At 52.2% G+C, this 22,136-nt stretch overlaps 1 protein-coding gene across 5 annotated transcripts; it reads left to right on the top strand.

The window, feature by feature from the left end:
• Position 1: 1 nt before the first annotated feature.
• Positions 2–22,136, top strand: CCDC157 (coiled-coil domain containing 157). 5 transcript variants are annotated; one of them, XM_043975733.1, is made up of 11 exons: positions 2–129; positions 2,375–2,623; positions 4,292–4,463; positions 10,764–11,481; positions 14,165–14,242; positions 16,479–16,666; positions 17,523–17,699; positions 18,067–18,235; positions 20,343–20,482; positions 21,591–21,676; positions 21,811–22,136. In XM_043975733.1, exons 2-11 carry the CDS (start codon positions 2,376–2,378, stop codon positions 22,067–22,069), a joined length of 2,235 nt encoding a protein of 744 aa, XP_043831668.1. In that variant the 5' UTR covers positions 2–129; position 2,375; the 3' UTR covers positions 22,070–22,136. The 5 variants fall into 5 exon arrangements, with proteins under 5 accessions (XP_043831668.1, XP_043831672.1, XP_043831669.1 ...); XM_043975734.1 differs by lacking the exon at positions 2–129 and having other exon boundaries at positions 2,332–2,623; XM_043975735.1 differs by lacking the exon at positions 2–129 and having other exon boundaries at positions 10,764–10,860.

The raw sequence follows: 22,136 nt of genomic DNA, 5'->3' as shown, positions 1-22,136 counted from the left end.
ACGGCCGGGCGTGTGGCCTCGGGTACTCGGCTGGGAGCGGCAGCGGATCTAAGGAGCCGAGGCCGCGGCTCCGGGGGGCGGGAGCTGCGGGATCAGTTCCGAGAGCTGCAGCGGCGCTGCCGGGGGCGGGTAAGCTCGGAGTGACGGCTCGGGGTCCCCTCTGCCCCCCTCCAGCCTCAGGATCTCCAATCCACCTGGGCCCCGCACCTTCACTCCCCCCACCTCTAGCCCCGTACCTCGCCCTTGGGAACCCCCTTCCCTGAAGGCGCCCCCCGCCCCGAAATCTAGACCCCGTTCCTAGGATCGCCCGTTCCATCTCAGAGAGCACCTGTCCTCACCTGGGGAGCCAGTCCCTGCCCTTCCTGAGTAGCCCCACCCAATATTGTCCCTTCCCCGGGCTCCTCCCATCTGCTGCTCCCTCACCTCAGGAGCCCTGTGGTCCTGGAAGAAGACCCTCCCCCCAAAGCCTCCCCCATCAATCAAAAGCCATGCTCCCTCCCCCATTCTAGAGACCCTTCCAACTCGTATACCGTGTCCCCGTCCCATCCGCCCCGCCCCCTAGTCCCACCCCTGGGTGCCTCTCCTGCCTCAGGTTCTGCCTCCTCACCCCAAGGGTCTCCCTCCTGTCCCATCTAAGACTCCTCAGCTTTCACCCCTCACTCTCCCCCTCTCACATCAGGTTGGTCCTCCCCCTGCCAATCAACTAGCCCATATTAAGTGCCTGCTATGCGTTAAGCACCAAGTTAGGAGCCAGGGTTACAAGTACAAAGATGAAAAAGACCCTGCCTTCAACGACCTTATGTTCCATCACAGGTGACATGTTCACACACATATGGGACCAAGAGACTGAGGCTAACTTAGCTCCCTCCAGGAAATCTGAAAGTACCCTTGATTCTGCAGGGCCCTTCTCAGCCTTTCTCTCCACCACCTTTTTATTTTATTTTATTTTATTTTTAGTGAGGCAATTGGGGTTAAGTGACTTGCCCAGGGTCACACAGCTAGGAAGTGTGTGTTAAGTGTCTGAGGTCGGATTTGAACTCAGGTACTCCTGACTCCAGGGCCAGTGCTCTATCCACTGCACCACCTAGCTGCCCCTACCACCACCTTTTTAACTTAGAAGGTTGGACTTCAAATTGAGAGATTTGGGCTCCTTGATACCTCTGTGAAGTTGGGCCCATGTGTGATTGTGTCAGCATGAGGAACTCCCCAGGGATCCCTCCAAGAGGGCAGATCAGATCCCAACCCTTTGTGACCAGATGTCCGAACCATCTGGGGTCATGGACCCCTTTGACAGTCTGTTGAAACCTACGGACTCCTCAGAACAATGTTTTTAAATGCTTAAAATAGGGTTACAAAGCAAGCCAAGTAGAGTTTGTCAGTCAACAAGTATTTATTAAATGCCTACTATGTACCAGGGACCTTGCCAAGTCATAATAGATTTCAATTACATTAAAATATAGTTATTAACTTGTTTTTAAAAAAAAGGTCATGGATCTCAAATTAAGAGTAGTTCTGGGGCGGGGGCAGCTAGGTGGTGCAGTGGATAAAGCACTGGCCCTGGATTCAGGAGGACCTGAGTTCAAATCTGGCCTCAGACACTTGACATTTGCTAGCTATGTGACCTTGGGCAAGTCACTTAACCCTCATTGCCCCCCCCCCAAAAAAAAGAGTAGTTCTGGGGAGAAATTGAGGCCCAGAGAGGTCAGTGCTCTGGGTCAGAAAGCTCTGAGATTTGAGTCCAGGGTTCCTATCCATTAGTGCAGCCAGGTGACACCATGGATAAAGCACTGGCCCTGGAGTCAGGAGGACATGAGTTCAGATCTCACCTCAGACACTAGCTGTGTGACCCTGGACAAACAATTTAACCCAATTGCCATCTGCAGTTGTCCTGATGTGTATCTTGCCACTGGACCCAGATGGCTCTGGAGGAGGGAGGGAGGCTGGTGACCTTGCCCAGCCCTCCCTCACTTAAATCCAATTCACTGCAAGTCATGACATCTGTCATGCTCCTCTTTGAGAACAAAGGACAAACACAAGCCTATCTATTAGACCACACCTCCCCATGGTCTCCCAGGCTCTTTTGTAGGATCACAAATCTGTCCTTCAGCAAGCACTTAGTAAACATTCCCCCTGTACCAGGCACTGTGCTAAGTGCTGGGACCCAATGACGAGCCCCCGGAGCAATCCCTCCCTTCTGGGAGTTTCTATTTCAAGGGGAAAGAGACACAAGCTCAACAGTGTTGGGGGTGGGAGATGTGATGGAGGCTCTGAACCAGCAGGTCCCTCATTCTACACTTGAGGAAACTGAGGCCCCAGGGGTGGGTGGGAGGGGAGGCAGCGCACGGAGCTAGACCAGGGCATCTTGTGGCCGCAGGATGGCCCATCTGCTGGGGAGCCAGAGCTGCATGGACAGCCTGCGGAAAGACATCACGGACCTGCAAGGAGCCATTGTGGACGTGTTCTCCCGGGCTGGGGCCGTGCGCTTCCCCTCTTGGAAGTACCCTGACCAAGTGTCCTGTGACCTGGACCTCGTGTCGCTCTTGGAACACTACGACCATGTGGAGGGCAACCCCGAGTTCACTCAGCTCTCCCACGTGGTGCTCCTGGAGCTGGTGATTGACAGGTGAGGGGACAGGGACCCGGCTGGACAGCAGGGACTGCATTTTCAGGGGTTAGGAGGGTGAGGCCACAGGCCAGGACCCTACAGAGAGCAGGTGAGCCCGGGCCATGGAGCTCCTGATGGGGAGGGAGGGGCTCCGGGCCTGGCCAGTTCAGGGCTCTCGTGGGTTTGTTTTTTCTTGTGTTCTCAGGGAGGATGGGAGCAGGACCTGGATCTGAAAACATAATAACACTGAAATGCTTTTAAAAATATGTGAGCGAAGCAGGGCAGCTAGGTGGTGCAGTGGATAAAGCGCCAGCCCTGGATTCAGGAGGACCTGAGTTCAAATCTAGCCGCAGACACTTGACACTAGCTGTGTGACCCTGAGCAAGTCATGTAACCCTCATTGCCCTGCAAAAAATTTTTAAAATGAAAAAAAGAAAAAAAATGTGAGCATGAGAGCCCTGGGACCAATCCAGCCACTTTAATCAGAGTCCTCCTCAATGGCTTGGCTCTTTGAGCTAACTGTTAGAGCTCAAGGACAGGATTTATATCCTTCATATGGAGGAAGGTCATGTTCATGCGTCTCCTCTGAGACCACCCCCATTCTCCCCAACTCTGTCTTATTTGCACAGAGTTGTTGGCTGTCCTCCCTCCTACCGCCCAGTTCTTTGAGAAGAGGAATTGTCTTTCTTTCTATCCCCAGTGCTTGGCTCAGAGAAGGAGCGAAGTAAATGCTTGTTGATTTCTTGGACACCAGGTGTAGCACTGATGAAGAGCTAGGCCCTATTCTCAGCAATCTTAAATCAGGAACCCTACCATGTCAGAGTTGGAAGTAACCTTAGAACATAGAACAAGGGGGGGCAGCTAGGTGGGGCAGTGGATAGAGCACTAGCTCTGGAGTCAGGAGGACCTGAGTTCAAATCCGGCCTCAGACACTTGAAACTTACTAGCTGTGTGACCTTAGGCAAGTCACTTAACCCCAATTGCCTCACCAAAAAAAAAAAAGAAAAAAAAAGAACATAGAACAGGGGATGTCTGAGCTGGGAGGGACCTTAGAAATCATTTTCATTTAGAGACAGAAATTTAGACTGCATTTGGTGTGAGCTGAGATCTGTAAATCGCCAGCAGGAGGCGGGGGACCCTGGTTCTAGGTCCAGGTCCCTCTGCCTGGCTGCGTGGCTTTGCAGGGGCTGCTCTCCCCGTCACTCCCTATTTCTCATCTGGAGAAGGAGCACAGGACAGAGTGATCCCCAAAGCCCCTCTGCTTGGTCTCAGTCCTGGAGGGGCTTGCAGGCCAAGCCACTTTTCAGGCTGGGTGCTGTCCAACATGTTCCCCGGGGTGCCTTGGTTTCCAAGGGCCCTGACAACGTGGGGTGTACCCAGAGGAGACGGCCCTTGGGAAACCAGCAGAACACCTGGGGGCGTTTGGCTCATTCTCTTTGACCCAGGTTAGAATTGGAGCAAGGCTGCAGAAGGGTTCCTTTCAGCATCCTCAGGAGAGGCTTTCTGGATATGGGGGCCGCCAGCCCTGGGATGCCCAGTGGCAGCCTTAGGGATAAGGGCGCCTCTGCAGGCTGGCCAGGCTGCATGGCCAGGAATGTCCTCCCCAGGGTCAGGCTTTCCAGCCCTCTGGGGCCTGTCAGGCTCTGGGCCCCTCAGTCTGCATCCCTCTCTCTCTCTGTCCCCCAGGCTCCTTTTGCTTCTCCAGAGCTTTACCAGCTACACGGACAACATCACCAGCAATGAGCTGATCCCCATGCCCCGTGAGGTGGGGCCCTGCATGTCCATTGGGCTCACAGTGCGCAGGTACTGGACCAGCATGCTGAGGCTAGGACAGCTCTACCGGCAGTCACTGACTGAGGTAGGCATGACTCTCCCAGCCGGGCCCTCCTGGGGCCTGGCCTCCAGACAGCAGGCTCTGCCCCGTCCAAGGATGGGCTAACAGCTTTCCTGGTAGGAAGACTGAAGATGTGTGCACTGTGTCCCATGCTGGGACATCCCCCCTCTGCTGGGGGGGGGGGGGCATGTCTTCTCTCATTTCTTGCTTTTGAGCCAAGTTTGTTTCTTGTATTTTACAAAATTTACTTTAGATTTTTTGGCATTTGGTTGTTATTTCCATTTCCATTGTTTTCTTTGCTAAGCTGACCTTACTCTGCATAAATTCATGTGGATCGTTCCATGTCTCTCTGTAATGCTCACACACATCATTTCTTGTAGCACAATAATATTCCATTACATTTATGTCCCCCAGTGCATGGGCATCTACTTTGTTTCTGATTCTTTGCTATCACAAAAAGTACTACTATAAATATTTTGGTTTATATGAGATCTTTATTTTTATCAATAGGCTCCTTGGGGTATAAGACCAGTAATAGAATCTCAGGGTCAAAAGGTGTGGAAATTTGGTTATTTCATTTACATAATTCCAAATTACTTTCCAAAATGGTTGTACCTGGACAGCTAGGTGGTGCAGTGGATAAAGCACTGGCCCCGGATTCAGGAGGACCTGAGTTCAAATCTGGCCTCAGACACTTGACACTTACTAGCTGTGTGACCCTGGGCAAGTCACTTAATCCTCATTGCCCTGCAAAAAAAAAAAATTTGGTTGTACCATTTCACAGTTCCACCAATAATGTATTAGTGTGTCTATCTTTTTACAACCCCATGAGCACTGACTATTTCCATCTCTTGTCATCTTGGCAAATTTGCAGGGTGTGAAGTGAATCCTTAGAGTTTTTTTGATTTGCATTTCTATTATTATTAGTGATTTGGAGCAGTCTTTCCTGTAGTTGTGAACATTTGTCAGTTCTTCTGTTGAGAATTGTTCTTTCATATCCTTTGACCACTTATTGCAGAATGACTTTTGGTTTTTTACACACACACTCATACACACATAAATGTGTATATGTGTATTTTTATGTATACATATACATAGATATGTATATTTTATGTATACATACATATATTAAATATAAAATTCAGATACCTTGGATACTAAAGCCTTATCAGAGAAATTTGATACAAAGATTTTTTTTCCTATTTGACCACTTCCATTTTTATCCTGGATGCACCAATGTTGTCTGTGCAGAAGTTTTTCAGTTTCACATAATCAAAATGATTGATTTTATCTTTTGCAATTACTTCCATCTCTTGTTAGGTTGAGACTAGATCTCTTCCCCATAGCTGTGAGAAATACAACCCATTTCTCATCTAGATTTTTCATACTGTGATCTTTAATATTAAGATTGCATTTCCATTTAGAATGTGGAGTGTGCTGTAATGTGGGCCCTAATTTCTGCTAGACTGATTTCCAGTTTTGCCGGCAGTTTTTATAAAATAAGAGTTGTTTCCTAGGTAATTTATGTTTTCTATTTGATCAAATACTGGTTTTCTGATTCTCCCTTGTCTAGTCTGTTCCACTGATCTATTGTTTTGTTTTGTTTTGTTTTAACTGATACCAAATATTTTGGTGATGGCTGTTTTATAATACAAATTTAGGTCTAGAAGTAATATTCCCCTTTCATCCCTATTTCCTTTCATCCTTTCCCTTGATGTTCTAGAGCTCTTGTTTTTCCAGTTTGTTACAATTTTGTCAAGTTCTTCAAAGTATCACCTTGATAATTTCATTGGTATAGCACTAAAAGTATAAATTAACTTTGATGGTATTGTCTTTATTACATTGGCATGACCCAGCCATGAGCAATGATTATTTATCTGGCTCTTTAAGTTTTTCTTTATTCTTTAAGGATCACTTGGTAATTGAATCCATACAAGTCCTTTGTGTGCTGTGGTCAACTTTATGCATTGTAGAATTATTTGGAATGGGATTTCCCTTTCTATTATTGTCTCTTAGATTTTGTTATTATTATATAATAACAAATATTAATATTTGTTAGTAAATATAATTTGTTATAATTTCTTAATATCTGTATATATTTTATATAATTTGTTAATTAATATTATTTTTTTTTTCAACCAATTACTTTGGGGCCTTCAACTTTGCTTACCCTATTGTCTCAACTAGTATTTTTTTATAATTCTTAGTGTAGGGGCCAAATTTATTATGGGGAGAGTTAATTGGGTTCAGAAAATGAGAGACTTCTAATTCCAAAGTTTCCTCCTTTCCAAATTGCCTTTTTTTAGTTATTTCTCCCAGGCTAATAAGAAAGGAGATTAGCAGCCTCTTTTCCACAAACAAACCAGGTTTTTTTAATTAATTAATTAATTAATTTATTTATTTATTTAGTGAGGCAATTGGGGTTAAGTGACTTGCCCAGGGTCACACAGCTAGTAAGTGTTAAGTGTCTGAGGCCGGATTTGAACTCAGGTACTCCTGACTTCAGGGCCGGTGCTCCATCCACTGCGCCACCTAGCTGCCCCTGGGCTCCCTCTTCTAAAGAGTTTCTGTCATTGCCCCATGGCCCCCCTTTTTTCTGTTGTGCCTTATTCTTAGAAATACCAGCAGATGATAGGAGATTTTCCAATGGAAGGGATATTCTTGCGTCCTTGATTGTATACTTCATTATTGAAGTATAAGTGTCTGAGCCTGGATTTGAACTCAGGTCCTCCTGACTCCAGGGCCAGTGCTCTATCCACTGTGCCACCTAACTGCCCTCCCCAACTCCTTTTATAGAATCTCTCTTTTCTCCCAAAGGAATGTTCATAAGTGGTACCCCCTCTCAACACTGGAACAAGGTTTTCCCTTTTCTTTCTCCTGTTTCTAATTCCTTCCTTTATGTTCTTATGCATTCTTCTATATCTTCTTTTCCTAAGAGACTGAAAGAATTATTTTCCTTTCATTGTTAGCCTTTGACTTGATTAGGATACATCACATATTCCCCTCCATCTTCTTCCTCCCCTCCTTCCTTTTATGTGCTCTCCTATTCTGTAATTTAGCTCCCCCAAAACAAAATAAAACATTGATTCACCTTTAGATAGTGTGTTGCGAGATTGTAAGATTTAGACCAGAATTGTTTCAGGCCTGTTTCTCCACCATCCCTTGTATTTGACTTCTGCTTTTATCCTTGTCTTCTGATGTACATTTAGAAAGAAATATCTGAATGGCTTTGTTGCTGTCATTGGTTAATGTATTTGTTAACCCTTCTTGCATTTCTGTTGTCTGGACTGTTTAAAAAGCAAATACTTTCTTCAATTTTACTTTTCTTTTTAGGAATGTTTTGAATATTTTCTTTTTATTGAACATGTTTTTTTTTTTCATATATGCTTAGGCTCATGTGTACAGGGTAGGTCACCTTAGGCTGAATTCATCTTGAGCTCCTTAGCTCTTTAGAACACATTTTTCCATTCCCTCTCATGGTTTCTGCTGGTTGTAGAATAGTCTTATATTATTTGAATTTTCTTCCCTTTATATTTAAAGGTCTTTTCTCCTGGTCTCTTGCTGAATGTGTTGTTTGTTGGTAAAATTGTTAAGTTTAAATTGGAGTTTGCAACCTAGGGTGTTTTTTTCCCCTCAAGGCAAGCAATCTATATATTCTTTCAATTGGCATTTTGTCTTCTGTGTTCAGAAGTTCTAGGCAGTTTTCTTGTATTATTCCTTACATTATGGTGTTCAGGTTTTTTAATTTGCATTTTCCTTGAGACCTTTAATCCTTGGGTTATCTCTATGTCTTTCTTCAAGATCACTATGTTTTGCTTACATGGAGATCATTCTTTCTTTTAATGTTATTGCTTTTTGCTTGTCTTCTTCCAGATTGTCCTTTCCTTCCGTGTGTCTTTATTCCCCAACAGTCTTTCTTTTGTTTCTTTGTTGAGACTTGGCACTGTGGATTCAAGTTTTTCTGTTCTGCCAGTTATTTCTGCTGTGCAGGCCATAAATCTTCTCTCACAGTTCTTATTTTTTCTTTTAAGCCACTTAGGAACATCTTGCTATAGTTCTGTTTTCTCTTGGGAATCCTCAACCTCATCAGGTGTTAATTCATTTTCCTTTGTCTTGAAAAACTTAATCACCACAGGTGCCTGAATTCTCATCCCTGATCTAGGGGCTCTTTGCCCTTCTGTTATTAGTGTCTTCCCTGCTGGCTGTTTATACTCAGTCATTGACTGAATTTTCTTCCTCCTGAGAGCTTTGGAAATTTCAGTCTTTTTTCTTCATTTCTTCCTGTTGCTTACTTTCTGACTCCCTCCCTCTCCTTTGATGTCAGTTTCCCTGTGCCTGGACCTCAAATTGATTTCAGCCTTTTCCCTTGATGGGTCATTCATGGATCTCCCCCAGAGATTTCTGGAGGGACAGAGTGGGCCACAGATACACGCTGAGCTCTTGCCCTCAGGTTTACTGGAGTGTCCCCCAGTTCCCTGCTCCACACACAGCCGAGCTTTGTTGTGACACAGAGCATGACCTCTTCCTGCTGCGATTGCAGCCTGCGCATAGTTCTGTAGTTTGGATTTCTTCCGCTAGAAGAGCAGAAGGTGGTGGGGGATGTGGTGCACGGTTGAATGCTATTGCAAGCCTGTGGTGGGGAATTGCACAGCCTTGAGGTCAACTGTGGTGGAAGGCAGGGAGGGGGTGTTAGGGATGGCTGGCCTACTTTGTGGGTAATTCATTGGGTTTTTACCTTGTTTGGGTTCTTGATGTTCAGGACTGGCACTGAGCTTGCTCTATCTGGGGTGCACAGTTCCTAATTTGGAGAGGTTTGGGAGGTTGTGAGCACGAGACAAAATGTCTTTTTTTAAAAAATTTATTTTATTTTTTTTATTTTATTATTTTTTTTAGTGAGGCAATTGGGGTTAAGTGACTTGCTCAGGGTCACACAGCTAGTAAGTGTTAAGTGTCTGAGGCCAGATTTGAACTCAGGTACTCCTGACTCCAGGGCCGGTGCTCCATCCACTGTGCCACCTAGCTGCCCCAAGACAAAATGTCTTGTCCCTCATCTTGTTGATCCCTTGACAAAGAAGTCTACTCAGCACCTTTCATTGGCTTCCTTTAACTCCAGAGTCAAGTCCAGATAGCTCATTCTGGCATTTGAGGCCCCCACAATCAGGTACTACCCATCTTTTCTGGATACAAGCATTTGATCTCCAGCCAAACTGGTTATGGGCTTAGCACCCCCAACCAAGAGCTAGAAGAGACTTAGGGATCACGGAATCCAGTACCTCCTTTTTTTTCTTTTGGGTGGTGCAATGGGGGTTAAGTGACTTGCCCAGGGTCACACAGCTAGTGTCAAGTATCTGAGGATGAATTTGAACTCAGGTCCTCCTGAATCCAGGGCTGGTGCTTTATCCACTGCGCCACCTAGCTGCCTCCAGTACCTTCTTTTATAGAAGGGATGGGTCATGGAACTAGGGAAATATCTGAGCTGGGATGTGGAACTCTTCTGATTCCAAAGATAGTTCTCTTTCCATCAGAGACTGAAGTGAGGACCTTCCACAGATGAGGCAAATCACATGAGATGTGCCTCAAACTGTGGGAAATCCCTCTCCTCAAGAAGAGAGTAGAGATTATTCTCCCCATTTTCCACGTTACACAGTTTCACAGTGGCCTAGCCAGCAGTGGGTTCCCAATCCAGTGGCCTTTACACCGTAGGCCTTGGCTCTCAGATGAACAAGCTGGCATGGCTTTGTCCCAGGGAGGCCCCTGCCTGATCTTAGGGGGAGTGAGATTTGCAGTTGGGGGGGGTCACCCACACACTAAAGCCGCAGATCCCAACAGATGGAAGCCCTGGCCCTCAGGGCCCCCAGATCCAAGTCTCTGCGTACATCCTGTTGCCTCCCAGGCAAAACAAGCCCCTTGTGTGGCCCGGCCCCAGCCCCTGTAGGGCCAGGCCAGGGCTCATAACCTTGGGGCTTTGGAGGGACTGGCACCAAGTCAGTCACCTAACAGACATTTACTAAGCACCTATTATGTGTCAGGCACTGTGGTAGGCACTATCCCAAAGAAAGGCCAAAGACGGTCCCTGCCCTCAGGGACTGCAGTCTAATGGGACAGAGAGAGAGAGAGAGAGCATGCAAACAAGTACATATATAACATGCTGGAGACAGGATAAATTAGGAGCTGTTACTCAGGGAAGAGAGCCTGGGGCAGAGGGGAGTCCAGAATGAAGGGGCTCTGCCCCATTAGCCGGGGTTTCGTCCCCACTTCTGAACGTAGCTGGGCGTCCTGGCCCTCTCAATGTCATTTTCTCCTTCTCTGTTTCCCCCTTAACAGAAGACAAAGCAGGAAGACTCCCCGGTCCTCCTGGACCAGAGTGAGGCTGCCGAGAACCACCACCCCGTCAGCCCCAAGCCCAAGGCCTCGCGAGGGGGTGAGAATGAGGCCACCGAGGCCCCGACACTCAGTCCCCCGGCCTCCTGCTCTGTGACACCGGAGTTCCCTGATCCCTGCTCAGCCAAGGACACCAGCCCTCCTGGGCACCTGGCATCCGCTGCCTCCCCCGCTGCCACCTGCAGTGTCCACGCCCAGACCATCGACACGGCCTTGATACCCTGTGATGCGTGTGGCAGCGTCCAGCGGAGCTTGTGGGAGGTCAGCAAGGCCATCATCAGCCTGTGTGCCAGCCAGAACCTGCCCTCGTCCCTGGGCAAGTTTCAGCATCTGCTGCAGGAGACCATGGGGCTGCAGCCCATGTCGGCCTTGGACCTGAGCTACTGGGCTGCCGAGCAGAGCAAAGACCTGTCCCGGATCAACAAGCACCTGGCGGCCCTGCTGCAGGCGGTCAGCCCCATGCGGGTACAGCTGGAAGAGGCCGAGCGGCTGAAGCAGCAGCTGGAGCAGCAGGTGGAGGAGCTGGGGCGGGAGCTGCAGGAGGAGAGGGCGGAGCAGCAGCAGCGGCAGCTGGATGCCCAACAGCACTGGGCTGGCAAGGAGCAGGAGCAAGAGCAGGCCCTGGCCCAGCTGGAGGGGGAGAAGCAGGCGCTGCTCTCAGGTTCCTGCCCTCCCTCTGGCTGTCTCTCTAGCCACTAGCCGCTTGGTGGCCAGCCTGGGGGGGGGGGTGTTACAGGCTAACCTCGGCTAGTCGCCTGCCCAGGGCCAGGGAGGCACATGGCCTCGTTTGAACTTCCCCGGGTCTCTGTATCCTCATCTATAAAATGGAGAATAGGAGAGGGGTGCTGCACCCGACGGCCTTTCTGAGTAATGAGAGGGCTGCCAGGGGCCGTGAGAAAAGCTGTCAGAGACCCAGCCGTGGTGGGGTCGGTTCAGAGCTGCCCCCTGCCAGGGTGGGAGGCCCTTGCACAGCCCAGATTGAGGGTGCAAAGAGGTCACCAGAGGGATTCTCCATCTGGGTCACACAGGCCCCTTTCACATCCAAGAATGGGTGATTCCAGAGCAGGATCTCAGGCCTTTGAGAGGCAGAACGGTGACCGAATCCATCCCTATCTGAAGCAGGGGTCTTTCTTCTTTTCTGAGATAGAGACCCAGCCTCTTGCTCCCAGAGTAGGGAGGGAGGAGGGCTCCTGTCCAGGGCAGTGGCCTTCCTTGGCCATCCGAACCAGCTCCAGGCAGCCCAGGCACTCCCTGGGTTATAGAGCATACCTAGCAAGCTGGGAGGGGCATGAATGGGGCACTGGGGATGGGGAAAGCTGTTGAGTCCTCTGGAGGCTGCTCAGGTCTCCAGCTGTGACACAACAGCTCTGCTACTGGAGGGGGGTAGGTGAGAAAGAGGCTGGAAATCCCAGGGGTCCCTGGTGTCCTCCTGACGGTTCTTCCCCCCACCCCCATGCAGACAGGGTGATTGCCCAATTCTGAGGTGAGAGAACAAGATCTGATATCTCTGGGTGCTCTGCATGAGTCCTTTCTGCTCACTGGGCCCCCAGCCGCCCCCTCTATGGGACTCCGTGTTGGTCTTTTACTTTACTTGTCCATGATGAGGATTCTATGAATCCTGAGGACTGAGAACAAAATTGATAGGACCTCAGGGCTCTATAGTAGTAATTCTCCAATGTCATGCCACTGTATTCATTTTCATAATTGAGCCTGCATCTGCTTAAAGCCACAGTTTTCTGTGTCCTTGAGTTGAGCTCAGGAATTTAGCTTTTCCTCTGAGTTAGTTTAAAGTTATAATTAATGAGAAAAACTGTCATCTACCCTACTTTCACCAAGATATCAGGTGTGGGGCAGCTAGATGGCACAGTGGTAAAGCACCAGCCCTGGATTCAGGAGTACCTGAGTTCAAATCTGGCCTCAGACACTTGACACTTACTAGCTGTGTGACCCTGGGCAAGTCACTTAACCCTCATTACCCTGCAAAAACCAAAACAAAACAAAACCAAAAAAAGATATCAGGTGTAATCTTTGAGCCCTAAGAGATGCATTGTCCCTGGACTGTCCTTACACCCTTAAGGAGCACCATTGTCTCCCTGACAAACCTTTCTAGGTGCCTCTGCTCACTCAGGTCTCTAACAAGGTCTACGATGGGCAGATGGTTCCCATTGATCAGTCAGCATTCCTTAGTGACAAAGGGAAGTGGTCACTGGTGCCCACAAGCTCGGTCAGACCTTTGTGTCTCAGTTTGTCTTAATTTTCAAAGGCAGCGAGGTGCCCGTGTGTTTGGCCATTCTCAGTATATGTGCTTGGGCCCACGTGTGATGTGCTCAGAGGAGGGGAAGCACAAGCAAACTTTGCCAGCCCTGAGGCTTTAGGGAAATGTCATGGGGATGATGGTGGACATTGAGAAGGGAGAAGGAAATAATAGCTCAGCTCTGTCTAGCTCATGAAGTGCTTTCTCCACCACCGTGCATGGAGCAGGAGTTGTGAACATTGCACCCATTCTGCAAAGGAGAACACTGAGCCTCAGAGGGGAAGTGACTTTTCAGAGAAGGGGGCTTCCTGGTCCAATCATGCTTCTATGGAGCATGGGCTGTGCTGTCCCCTGGCTGGGCCCCTTCCACACCCCTCCGAAGCAGTTCCAAAGCCCAGGGTGGGAGATTGGGCCTGAAACCCTGGGGGGGGGGGGTCATCAGAGCTGAGGGAGTGGGACTAGAACAGGGAATGTCAGGGCTGGGAGGATGAGGTTAGAACAGGGAAGGTCAGAGCTGGGAGGGGCCTTAGAACAGGGAATGGGGGCAGCTAGGTAGCACAGTGGATAGAGCACTGGCCCTGGAGTCAGGAGTACCTGAGTTCAAATCCGGCCTCAGACACTTAACACTTACTAGCTGTGTGACCTTGGGCAAGTCACTTAACCCCAATTGCCTCACTAAAAAAAAAAAAAAAAAAGAACAGGGAATGTCAGGACTGGGAGGGTGAGGTTAGAACAGGGAAGGTCAGAGCTGGGAGGGGCCTTAGAACAGGGAAGGTCAGAGCTGGGAGGGGTGGAGTTAGAACACTGAATGTCAGAGCTAGAAGACATCTAAGAATATCAGGATCACCGCCACAATAATACTAGTAGCTACCACGTACCTCCACTTGCTATCCTTAGTTGTCCACGCACCATTACAATGTTGCACTGTGCTGTTTCACAGTGGCGTCCTATTTGGTCCTGGCAGCACTGGGGGATTGTAGAGATCATTTAGCTGAACCTGCCCCAATTTGACACACGAAGAGAGAAGGAAGAGTGGTGCCCAAGGCCGCCCAGCACCTTGGCTAAGAGGTGTTTATTTTGGATTACTTAGAAACAACCCTCCTGAAGAAGACAGTGGACACGCTGATGGAGGAGCTCAAGCAGAATCGGGACACGGTCCAGGACCTGGGTAAGCCTGCTCCTTTGGGGCCCAGCCACGGCCGAGGCAGAAGCGGGTCCGCATTCAGGCAGTCTGCCAGGCCTTTGCCTCTCTCCATCCCACTGGCTCTGGCCTTATAACCCTGTTCAGCAGGTGGGGTAGGGAACCCTAACAAGGTGCTTTGCAGTTTGCAAAACATTCAACCAGTCGTGTGTGTGTGTGTGTGCGCGAGCGCGCATGCGTGCGCGTGTGCGTGAGCATGCGTGCTAGGCCCAGGGGATAGAAAGACTGAAAGGAAACAGTGACTAAATATGGGTGGCTTGGGAGGGGAGCCAGGGTATGAGGAGAGGGCTGAGCTTAAAGAAAGAGGGGCCTCTGGGGTGAGGAGGGGTGCATCCCGGAGGGATTAATGCTGCAGCCATTGGAAGGAGGGCTCCTTGGAGCTTAGAAACATCAAAATGAGCAGGAAGCAGAGCCCTTCTCCTGGCAGCACATGCCTCTCCAAATGAGTGGTTACTGGTGACCCCGTGTGCACCCCAGGGAGGAGGAAAGGAAACCCAGGAGGCCCAAAGGAGGGTGCTTAAGCTGACAGGAGATGGATGTGCCATCCGAGTCCAGGTGGGGACTGCAGCCTTGCCAGGCTTTGTGGGGAAAGAGCCCTCTCTGATGCTGCTGAGGTACTCCTCTTTCCTGAGGCCCCAGCATGCTGATGGAGGAGTAGGGCTTTCTCTGCTGCTCTGCCCCTTGAGCACAGACATTGTGGAGGGGGCTGAGAGGAAGAAGAAGAGAAGGGAATGTTCTCTGGCTGACTGGGCTGGCTAGTGTGACCGTGAAAAACATGAGAGACTGAGTTTAATCATGTTATTCATAGGCTGGCACGTTATTCACAAAAGGATGGTCATTGGCTGTCTCTCTCAGACCAAAGACCCTTAATGGCAGTGGGATCACAGCTTACATGCCCTTCTAACTGTAGGAGGTCCATCACACATGGTTAACGTGATTTGGAGGTGTGTTATATTAAAATGAAGTCTGGGGGCAGCTAGGTGGTGCAGTGGATGGAGTACCGGCCCTGGAGTCAGGAGGACCTGAGTTCAAATCCGGCCTCAGACACTTAACACTTACTAGCCGTGTGACCCTAGGCAAGTCACTTAACCCTAATTGCCTCACACACACAAAAAAAAGTCTGGGGATACTGACTTAGGTCACTCAATTCTTACATCAGGGAGGGGGGAGCTAGGTGGCCCAGTGGATAAAGGGCCGGCCCTGGATTCAGGAGGATCTGAGTTCAAATCCAGCCTCAGACATTTGACACTAGCTGTGTGACCCTGGGCAAGTCACTTAACCCTCACTGCCCCACAAAAAAAAAAAATCAGAGAAAGAATGAAGACCCTCCCCCGCGAGATGATTGAGCACAATAGTTTCCAACTAGGTGTGGTTTGTGGAGGCCAAATCTCATCAGTAAAGCCCTTCAGTCATCTCCATAAACTAAGAAAGAAGGGGAGATCACAGGGTCCCCCCAAAATAGTGATGATTATTTCTCATACTGGCAAGGGACCTAGAGATGGTTCTGTCGGTGGGCCAGGCTTGGTGGGGCCATCTGGGCTCAGATGGACACTTGTCCCTGAAGTTACTGTTGGTTAAAGACCTGGCGGCCCCTAGGCTGGTAGCGAGGGACCTGCCAGGGATCAGACCTGGAGCTGAGGTGAGAGGTTAGGGCTGGATGGATCCATCTGGGAGTCATCAGCATGAGATGGGAGCAGACGAGGAAGAGAATTTAGAGGGGGAAGAGAAGTGGGCCCAGCACCACACCTGGCCCATGTGGCCCACAGCGCCTGGGGGGGGGGGGCGGGGAGCATGCTCCGTGGAAGGAGGATGGAGTCCTCTGGGCACCTCCATGGACCTTGCTGTGGGAAGCAGGCCAGGAATCTTTCTGAGCCCACACTGGAGAGTCAGCTTCCCTCAGGGCAGAAGCTGCTGTCTGCCCTTCCTTCCTGAAGCTGCCACTGCTCCAGGCCCCTGCCCAGAGACGGCCAGGGAGGAGTGATGTCCACATGGGGAAAAGGTCAGAGAGTTGTCCAAGGTCATTCACCCAGAAAACCAGCAGCTGATTGTGCCTCCTGGTTGTGTATCTGTGTCTCCAGGCTCATGGGGTCATGGGTCATCTAGTCCAACCTCATCATTTGACATTATTGTGGCCTCCCCAGCCCTGCCCCTTCGCCCCCATAGTAAACTAGACCTAACAGTTTTGAGGGGGGGTATCTCCCAGAGGCAAAGAAACAGCAGATGCTGGAGGACATGAACCACATGGTGAAAAAAAGCGAGGTCAAGCAGCTAGAGGCCCGTGTGCAGCTGCTGACTGGGCGCCTGGAGAATGCCAGTCAGCAGTTCGGCTGGGCGAGCACAGAGCTGGACAAGGAGAAGGCCAAGGTGGACAGCATGATCCGGCACCAGGAGGTGAGGCCAGGCCCGCTGTGGCCTTCTGGGGGCCAGCTGCCCCATTCGGGAGATCGGAAGGGGCCACAGCCAGAAAGCACCGACTAAGGGCCTCCTCTGTGCCCAGTGTGGTGCAGGGCTCTGGCATTCTGTGGGCACAGGGTGGCGGGGGGCTGCCAACAGCCTTAGGTGCTGCCAAGGGGACTGTGGCTGCCCATACTGTGGGGCCTGCTGGCGTGGAAGCTCTGTCTCTGGGATGGACATGACTTCCTCTCCACTGCCCTCTGTTGGCCCATGGGTCAGCCATGCTAGAGGGCGAAAGTGGGCACTCCCCAGGGGTCTTCCTCCCTCCTTCCTCTTCCCCACTCATCTCCTTGTTAGCCTATGGAACCCAGGGGTTGAGAGAAGGCCAAGGCTTATCCAGACCAGGCTCCTCTCAGCCAGGCTTGGGAAAGGAGAGGTCCTGTGGGGGTAGTGTTAGAACTGGGGCTGCTGAAGGGAGGGAGGGGTGAACAGAGGGACCTGGGGCCCAGGGAAGGGCCTGCTGGTGGCAGGGCCAAAGGATTCAGGCTGAGAGCTCTGGGCCCCTGGATCACGACTGGGCCCCCAGGGATGAGGGTTTGGGAGACCCGGCTGAAGGAGGCAGCTCTGGCCGATGCAGAGCCTCGCGAGGCACGGCCCAGTGAGCGGGCCCGGGCAGCCTGCTTCGGCAAGGCCTAGGCCCAGCTCCTCTGGCCCGAGGGAGCTCTGGGAAATGGCTGCCGTAGCTGTCCATCCCGAGGGCTGGGCCCAGGCTTCAATGAGCTGAAGAAAACGGAGCCTGCCTCAGCCAAGGCAGCAAGTGTGCCAGCCGGGCCTCTGCCCTCTGTCTCCTCAGTCCCTGCAGGCCAAGCAGAGAGCCCTGCTCCAGCAGCTGGACAGTCTGGACCGAGAGCGTGAGGAGCTCCGTACCAGCCTGGAAGAGGCCGAGATGCAGCAGGCCAACCTCGAAAGCCAGCTGCAGGCTGTGTGTGGGGACAAGGAACATGTAGAGGTCCAGCTCAAGGCCCAGCAGGTGGGCAGGCACTGGGAGGCCAGAGGGCCAAAGGGCCGAGGGTGACCCTAGGCCTCAGTTTATCCTTCTGCAGAAATGGCAGCTCCCCTCAAAGGCTGTCGTGAGGATGGCCCCAGTGAACCTTCAGGCTCCTTCCCAGGGGACCCAGGGTGGGGTGCCCAGGGCAAAGGAGAAGGAATAGGGGGGGATCATAGGTCAGAGATGTCCGTCCCCTTGGGGGGCCCCAGGCAGACCGCTGGGCTCAGCCTCACTTTGGCTTATTGGCTGCTTCTCGGGCTGCTGGCCCCAGCAGTCCCTCCTAAAGGAGGGGCCTGACCTCAGGCCAGGGTGGCCGGGCCTTATCCTTCCCCTGCATCCCCTGCCCCAGGAGCTTCTGCAGAGCCTCCAGCAGGAGAAACAGGACCTGGAACGGGTGACAGAGGACCTGCAGGTGACCATCTGCAAGCTGAACAAGTCGATCCAGGAGCTGAAGGAGAGGGAGCGGCTGCTGGTGGCCTTCCCTGACCTCCATGTCCCCAGCCAGGCCCAGTTTGAGAGTAAGAGCTGGGGGCGGGGCAGGGGGACAGGCCCTGGAGAGGGTGGGCAGGCGCAGGGCCGGCCTCAAGGCTGCTGGGGCAGCTGAGGGTTCCATGGCGTAGGTGACCCCAAGGATAATGGTGAGAGGAGGTGGGGGCAGGCAGGCGCCAGAGAGTGAGGAGCGAGGGAGGGTCACAGAGGGCCGGCGCCGTCTTGGGAGCCCGTGAACTGAGGTTCCCGAGGGTCCTGGGGGCTGGAAGTCCCAGCAGCACCGATGACCCCAAGGACGATAGAGAGCATGAGTGGAGGGCCAGCCTCGCTTGTGAGGGTCCTTGGGCTTTTCTGTACCTTCAGGCCTGGACTCTGATCCTCCCTTCAACAGGAAGCCTTTCCCCACCCACCCTGGTTCTAGGGCCTCCCGCGTTCTAGGGTCGCCCTTCCCTCTGGGATTCGCTCTCACCTTTCTTGTACTTAGCTTGTCTGAACCCTGCTGGCACCTGGAGAGCAGGATCAGATTCCTTTGGCCTCTCTTTGCATCCCCAGTGCTCAGTGTGGCATGTAGTAGGTGCTTACTAAATGTTTGTTGGACTGACATGATAAAGGATACCACCAAGGATGATAGGAGAGGGCAGGGGCCAGCCCAGAGCCCCTCTGAGGGGGCCTTGGGGGTCAGCTCCTATGGGGGGAGTGAACAGAGATCTCCAGCAGGTGGGGCTGGTGAGACCAACCTCCTTGTTTTACAAAGGGGAAACTGAGGCCCAGAGATTGGAAGGGACTTATCCAAAGTCTCAACGGTAGAATTTATGGTCAGAGGCAGGTTTTGAACCCAGCTCATCAGACCCCAGATCCTACCATACTGCCCACTACGAGCCATGCCATGCCACTGAAGCCCCCAGGAGGAACCTCAGGTACCCCCTCCCCCAATTCTACCCTAAGGAAGGGCAGCCCCCCTGGGAAGCTATCCATGCCCCAGGAGACTGTACCCAAAGGCAGCCAGGTAGAAGCAGGGAGAGCTCAGGCCAGCCCTGCCTTTGCTCCCTGTGGTCCCTCTGGGCCCTCAGTCTCCTCATCCATTAGAGAGGGATGAGAAGTATAGACTCACAGCTGGAAGGGACCTTGGGCCTGAGCAGGAGTGTCTGTTATACCCCCTGACAAGTGGTCACCATCTGGTACCTGCTTAAGGCCTCCAGGGTTGGGGAGCTCACTACCTCCCCAACAGCGCCCAGAGCCAGTGGAGTGTTAAGGATGTTAGGCCAGGGTGTTTGTGACCTGCACCCTCTGGAAGCTTCCCCCCGGTGCCTTGAACTTTCATGAGTGCACAGTCGGTTTTCCTTGTGCCCAGGCTGCCTGAGACCAAATCCTTCATCACATTCTCACAGGGGATGTGTGTGTGCGTGTGTGTGTGTGTGTGTGTGTGTGTGTGAAGGTGAGGGTGTGGGTCTAAGAGTATGAGTGTGATGGAGGGTGAGTATGTATATGTGTGCAAGTGTGAAGGAGGATGAGTGTGTGTGCGTGTGTGTGTGTGTGAGGGTGTGGGTCTAAGAGTGTGAGTGTGATGGAGGGTGAGTATGTATATGTGTGCAAGTGTGAAGGAAGATGAGTGTGTGTGTGTGTGTGTGTGTGTGTGTGTTGAAGTGTGAGTAAAGGTATGCAAGTATGAGAGAGGGTTGTGTGGGTATGAATGTGAGGGAGGGTGAGTGTGTATATGTGTGCAAATGTGAGGGAGGGTGAGTGTGTGTATGTGTGCAAGCCTGAGTGAGTGTGTGTGAGTATAAGTGTACGGATGTGTGTGTCTGTGTTTGAGGGTGTGGGTGAGTGCAGTGTGAGGCTCTGCCGTAATCCTGACCCCAAAGGGCAGAACTAGGTGCTTGGGTGTGTGGGTGTGAGTGAGGAATGGAGGAGTGCATGTGGGTGTGAGGGCGGGTGTGCCCCCAGTGGGTCCTACAGTTTTCTGGGCCCCAGCCTCCCCCAGAGTACAGCAGGGCTGGAGGGGGTGGGAGAGCCTCGGTGGCCTCCATGAGTGGGCCCAGCTCCAGGCCTCTGTCCACAACCCCAGCCGCCCTGCGCTGGCTGCCAGGGCAGCCCAGAGAAGGCCCAGCTCCAGGTGCATGACGCCCATCCCCACAGGCTCCGGGAACGTGGCTGAGGACATGGAGAGGCAGGTGCAGGCCAATGACATCCGCATCCGCGTCCTGGAGGAGGAGAATGGCCGGCTCCGGGCCACGCTGGCCAAGCTGAAGGAGGTGGCCCAGCAAGGAGGCCTCAAGGTGAGGCCTTCAGGGCCTAGGGCTGAAGGCCCAGCCAAGGCTTTAGGGCAGGACCCCCCAGAGGGAGGAAGCAATGGGCCAAGAAGATGGCAATTGCCCAAGGCAAGATGTGGACCCAGCTCCCCCGTCTCCCAAAGCAGATCTTTTCCCACCCGTTGTCCGGCAGAGGGGCCTGCAGGACAGGCCCCCAGCACTGGTTAGGAGAAGCCAGAGTCCTAGAGGGCTGGCCTGGGAGGGGGCTTCAGAGTAGGGGCACCCCTGCCTGGGGCCCAGTCCAGGCTCCTCCCTCACCATGGCCGCCCGTTCGGGGTCCTCCTGTGGAAGGCCATGACGGTCCTATTGTGAGCAGAGAGGACCCCCTGGAGTGGCCAGAGCCTCAGGGCTTAGCACGAGGAAGGCCTGGGGTCCAGTCTCTCCTTGGCCTTGTGGGGCCCCGGGCAGGCTACAGACTGGGGAGGAAATTTCCATGAGGACAGATTCTGTACTTCCCCCCACTTCACTGCCCGTTGTTGGGGGGAAAGTCCTAAATGACCCGTTGTGCCCATGAAATGGAAAAGAACAAATCAGGAGATGATGTGCCTAGAGCTACGAGGGCCTCAGAGGCTCAAGAACTGGGCCAATTGCAATCACTTTACAGTTGAGGAAACTGAGGCAGCATCAGAGACAGGATTTGAACCCTGGTCCTGACTCCGGAAACTGTGTTTTCTGCTGCCCTAGCCTGCCTCCAACACCCTGGGATGGTCCAGGAAGGATTATTTTAAAAGGCACACAAAACCTACCTGGGTGACATAAGCTGGGGGAGCCGAGCTCTGTGCTGGTGGAAGGATTATCTCCCTGGGGAGCGAGGGGGGTTAAGTATTCATGGATACATATAGCCTAGGTTCTGCCAGAGACATGGCAGAGTCAGGACCCAGGTTCCAATCCTGTTCTGTCAGTGGCCCAGGGAGCTTGAGACCCCTCCTGGCCTCCCCAGGACTCAGTTTCCTTATCTCTAAAATGTGTGTGGAAGGGGGAGGGCTGGATAGAGGGAGGGTTGGAGTCTGTCTCTCCTTGCTGACATCCCCTGTTCTGAGGCCCCTCTCATCTCTGACCCTCTGGTTCTCTCCAGCTTGTCCCAGAGGCCCAGCTCTGGTCTTCACCTTCTAAAGGGACCCAAACAGGGACCATCAGCCATTCTCGAAGACCTTCCCCGGGGTGAGTGTCTGAATGAGGACAAGTCCGTGGCTGGTGGGGGCCGGAAGAGAGCGGCCAGGGCAGCCGGGAGAGAGCAGGCAGGGCAGCTGGGCTAGGCCTCCGCCCTTGGTCACCATGCCCTCTGCCCTCTCCAGCCATCTCAGCTCATCCGGCGCCCGCCGGGAGCGTCCTGCCAGCACCCGCCCCAGCAGTGAAAGCAGCCTCTCCGGCCGTGCCTCCCGGCTGCCGCCCGGCCGCCCCAGTGCTCTTCCCGCCCAGAAGTGCCCCCGGTCACCCTTAACTATCACAGGCTCGTCCAAGGCCTCCGGCAGCACTAGCATCGCCTACATGGAACTCCGAGGGAAGGGCAGCGGGAAGCATAATTTGGCCGGCTCCGCACACCAGCTGAGGTAGCGGGAGGCAGCCTCAGAGACAAGAGGGTGGCCTGGCCAGCCGAGCCTACAGATCAATAAAGCCACCA

This window comes from Dromiciops gliroides, chromosome 1 (assembly GCF_019393635.1).
Source record: "Dromiciops gliroides isolate mDroGli1 chromosome 1, mDroGli1.pri, whole genome shotgun sequence".
In the NCBI taxonomy this organism is placed as follows: domain Eukaryota; kingdom Metazoa; phylum Chordata; class Mammalia; order Microbiotheria; family Microbiotheriidae; genus Dromiciops; species Dromiciops gliroides.
The sequence above is the reverse complement of the archived record's forward strand: the minus strand, read 5'-3'. Positions and strand labels throughout refer to the sequence as shown.

Coding starts and splice junctions, on each gene's coding strand:
- CCDC157 (XM_043975733.1), top strand. CDS start 2,376: ATGGCCCATCTGCTGGGGAGCCAGAGCTGCATGGACAGCCTGCGGAAA. Junction 4,464..10,763: donor ACCGGCAGTCACTGACTGAG/GTAGGCATGACT, acceptor CCCCCTTAACAG/AAGACAAAGCAGGAAGACTC. Junction 18,236..20,342: donor CAGCCAGGCCCAGTTTGAGA/GTAAGAGCTGGG, acceptor CCATCCCCACAG/GCTCCGGGAACGTGGCTGAG.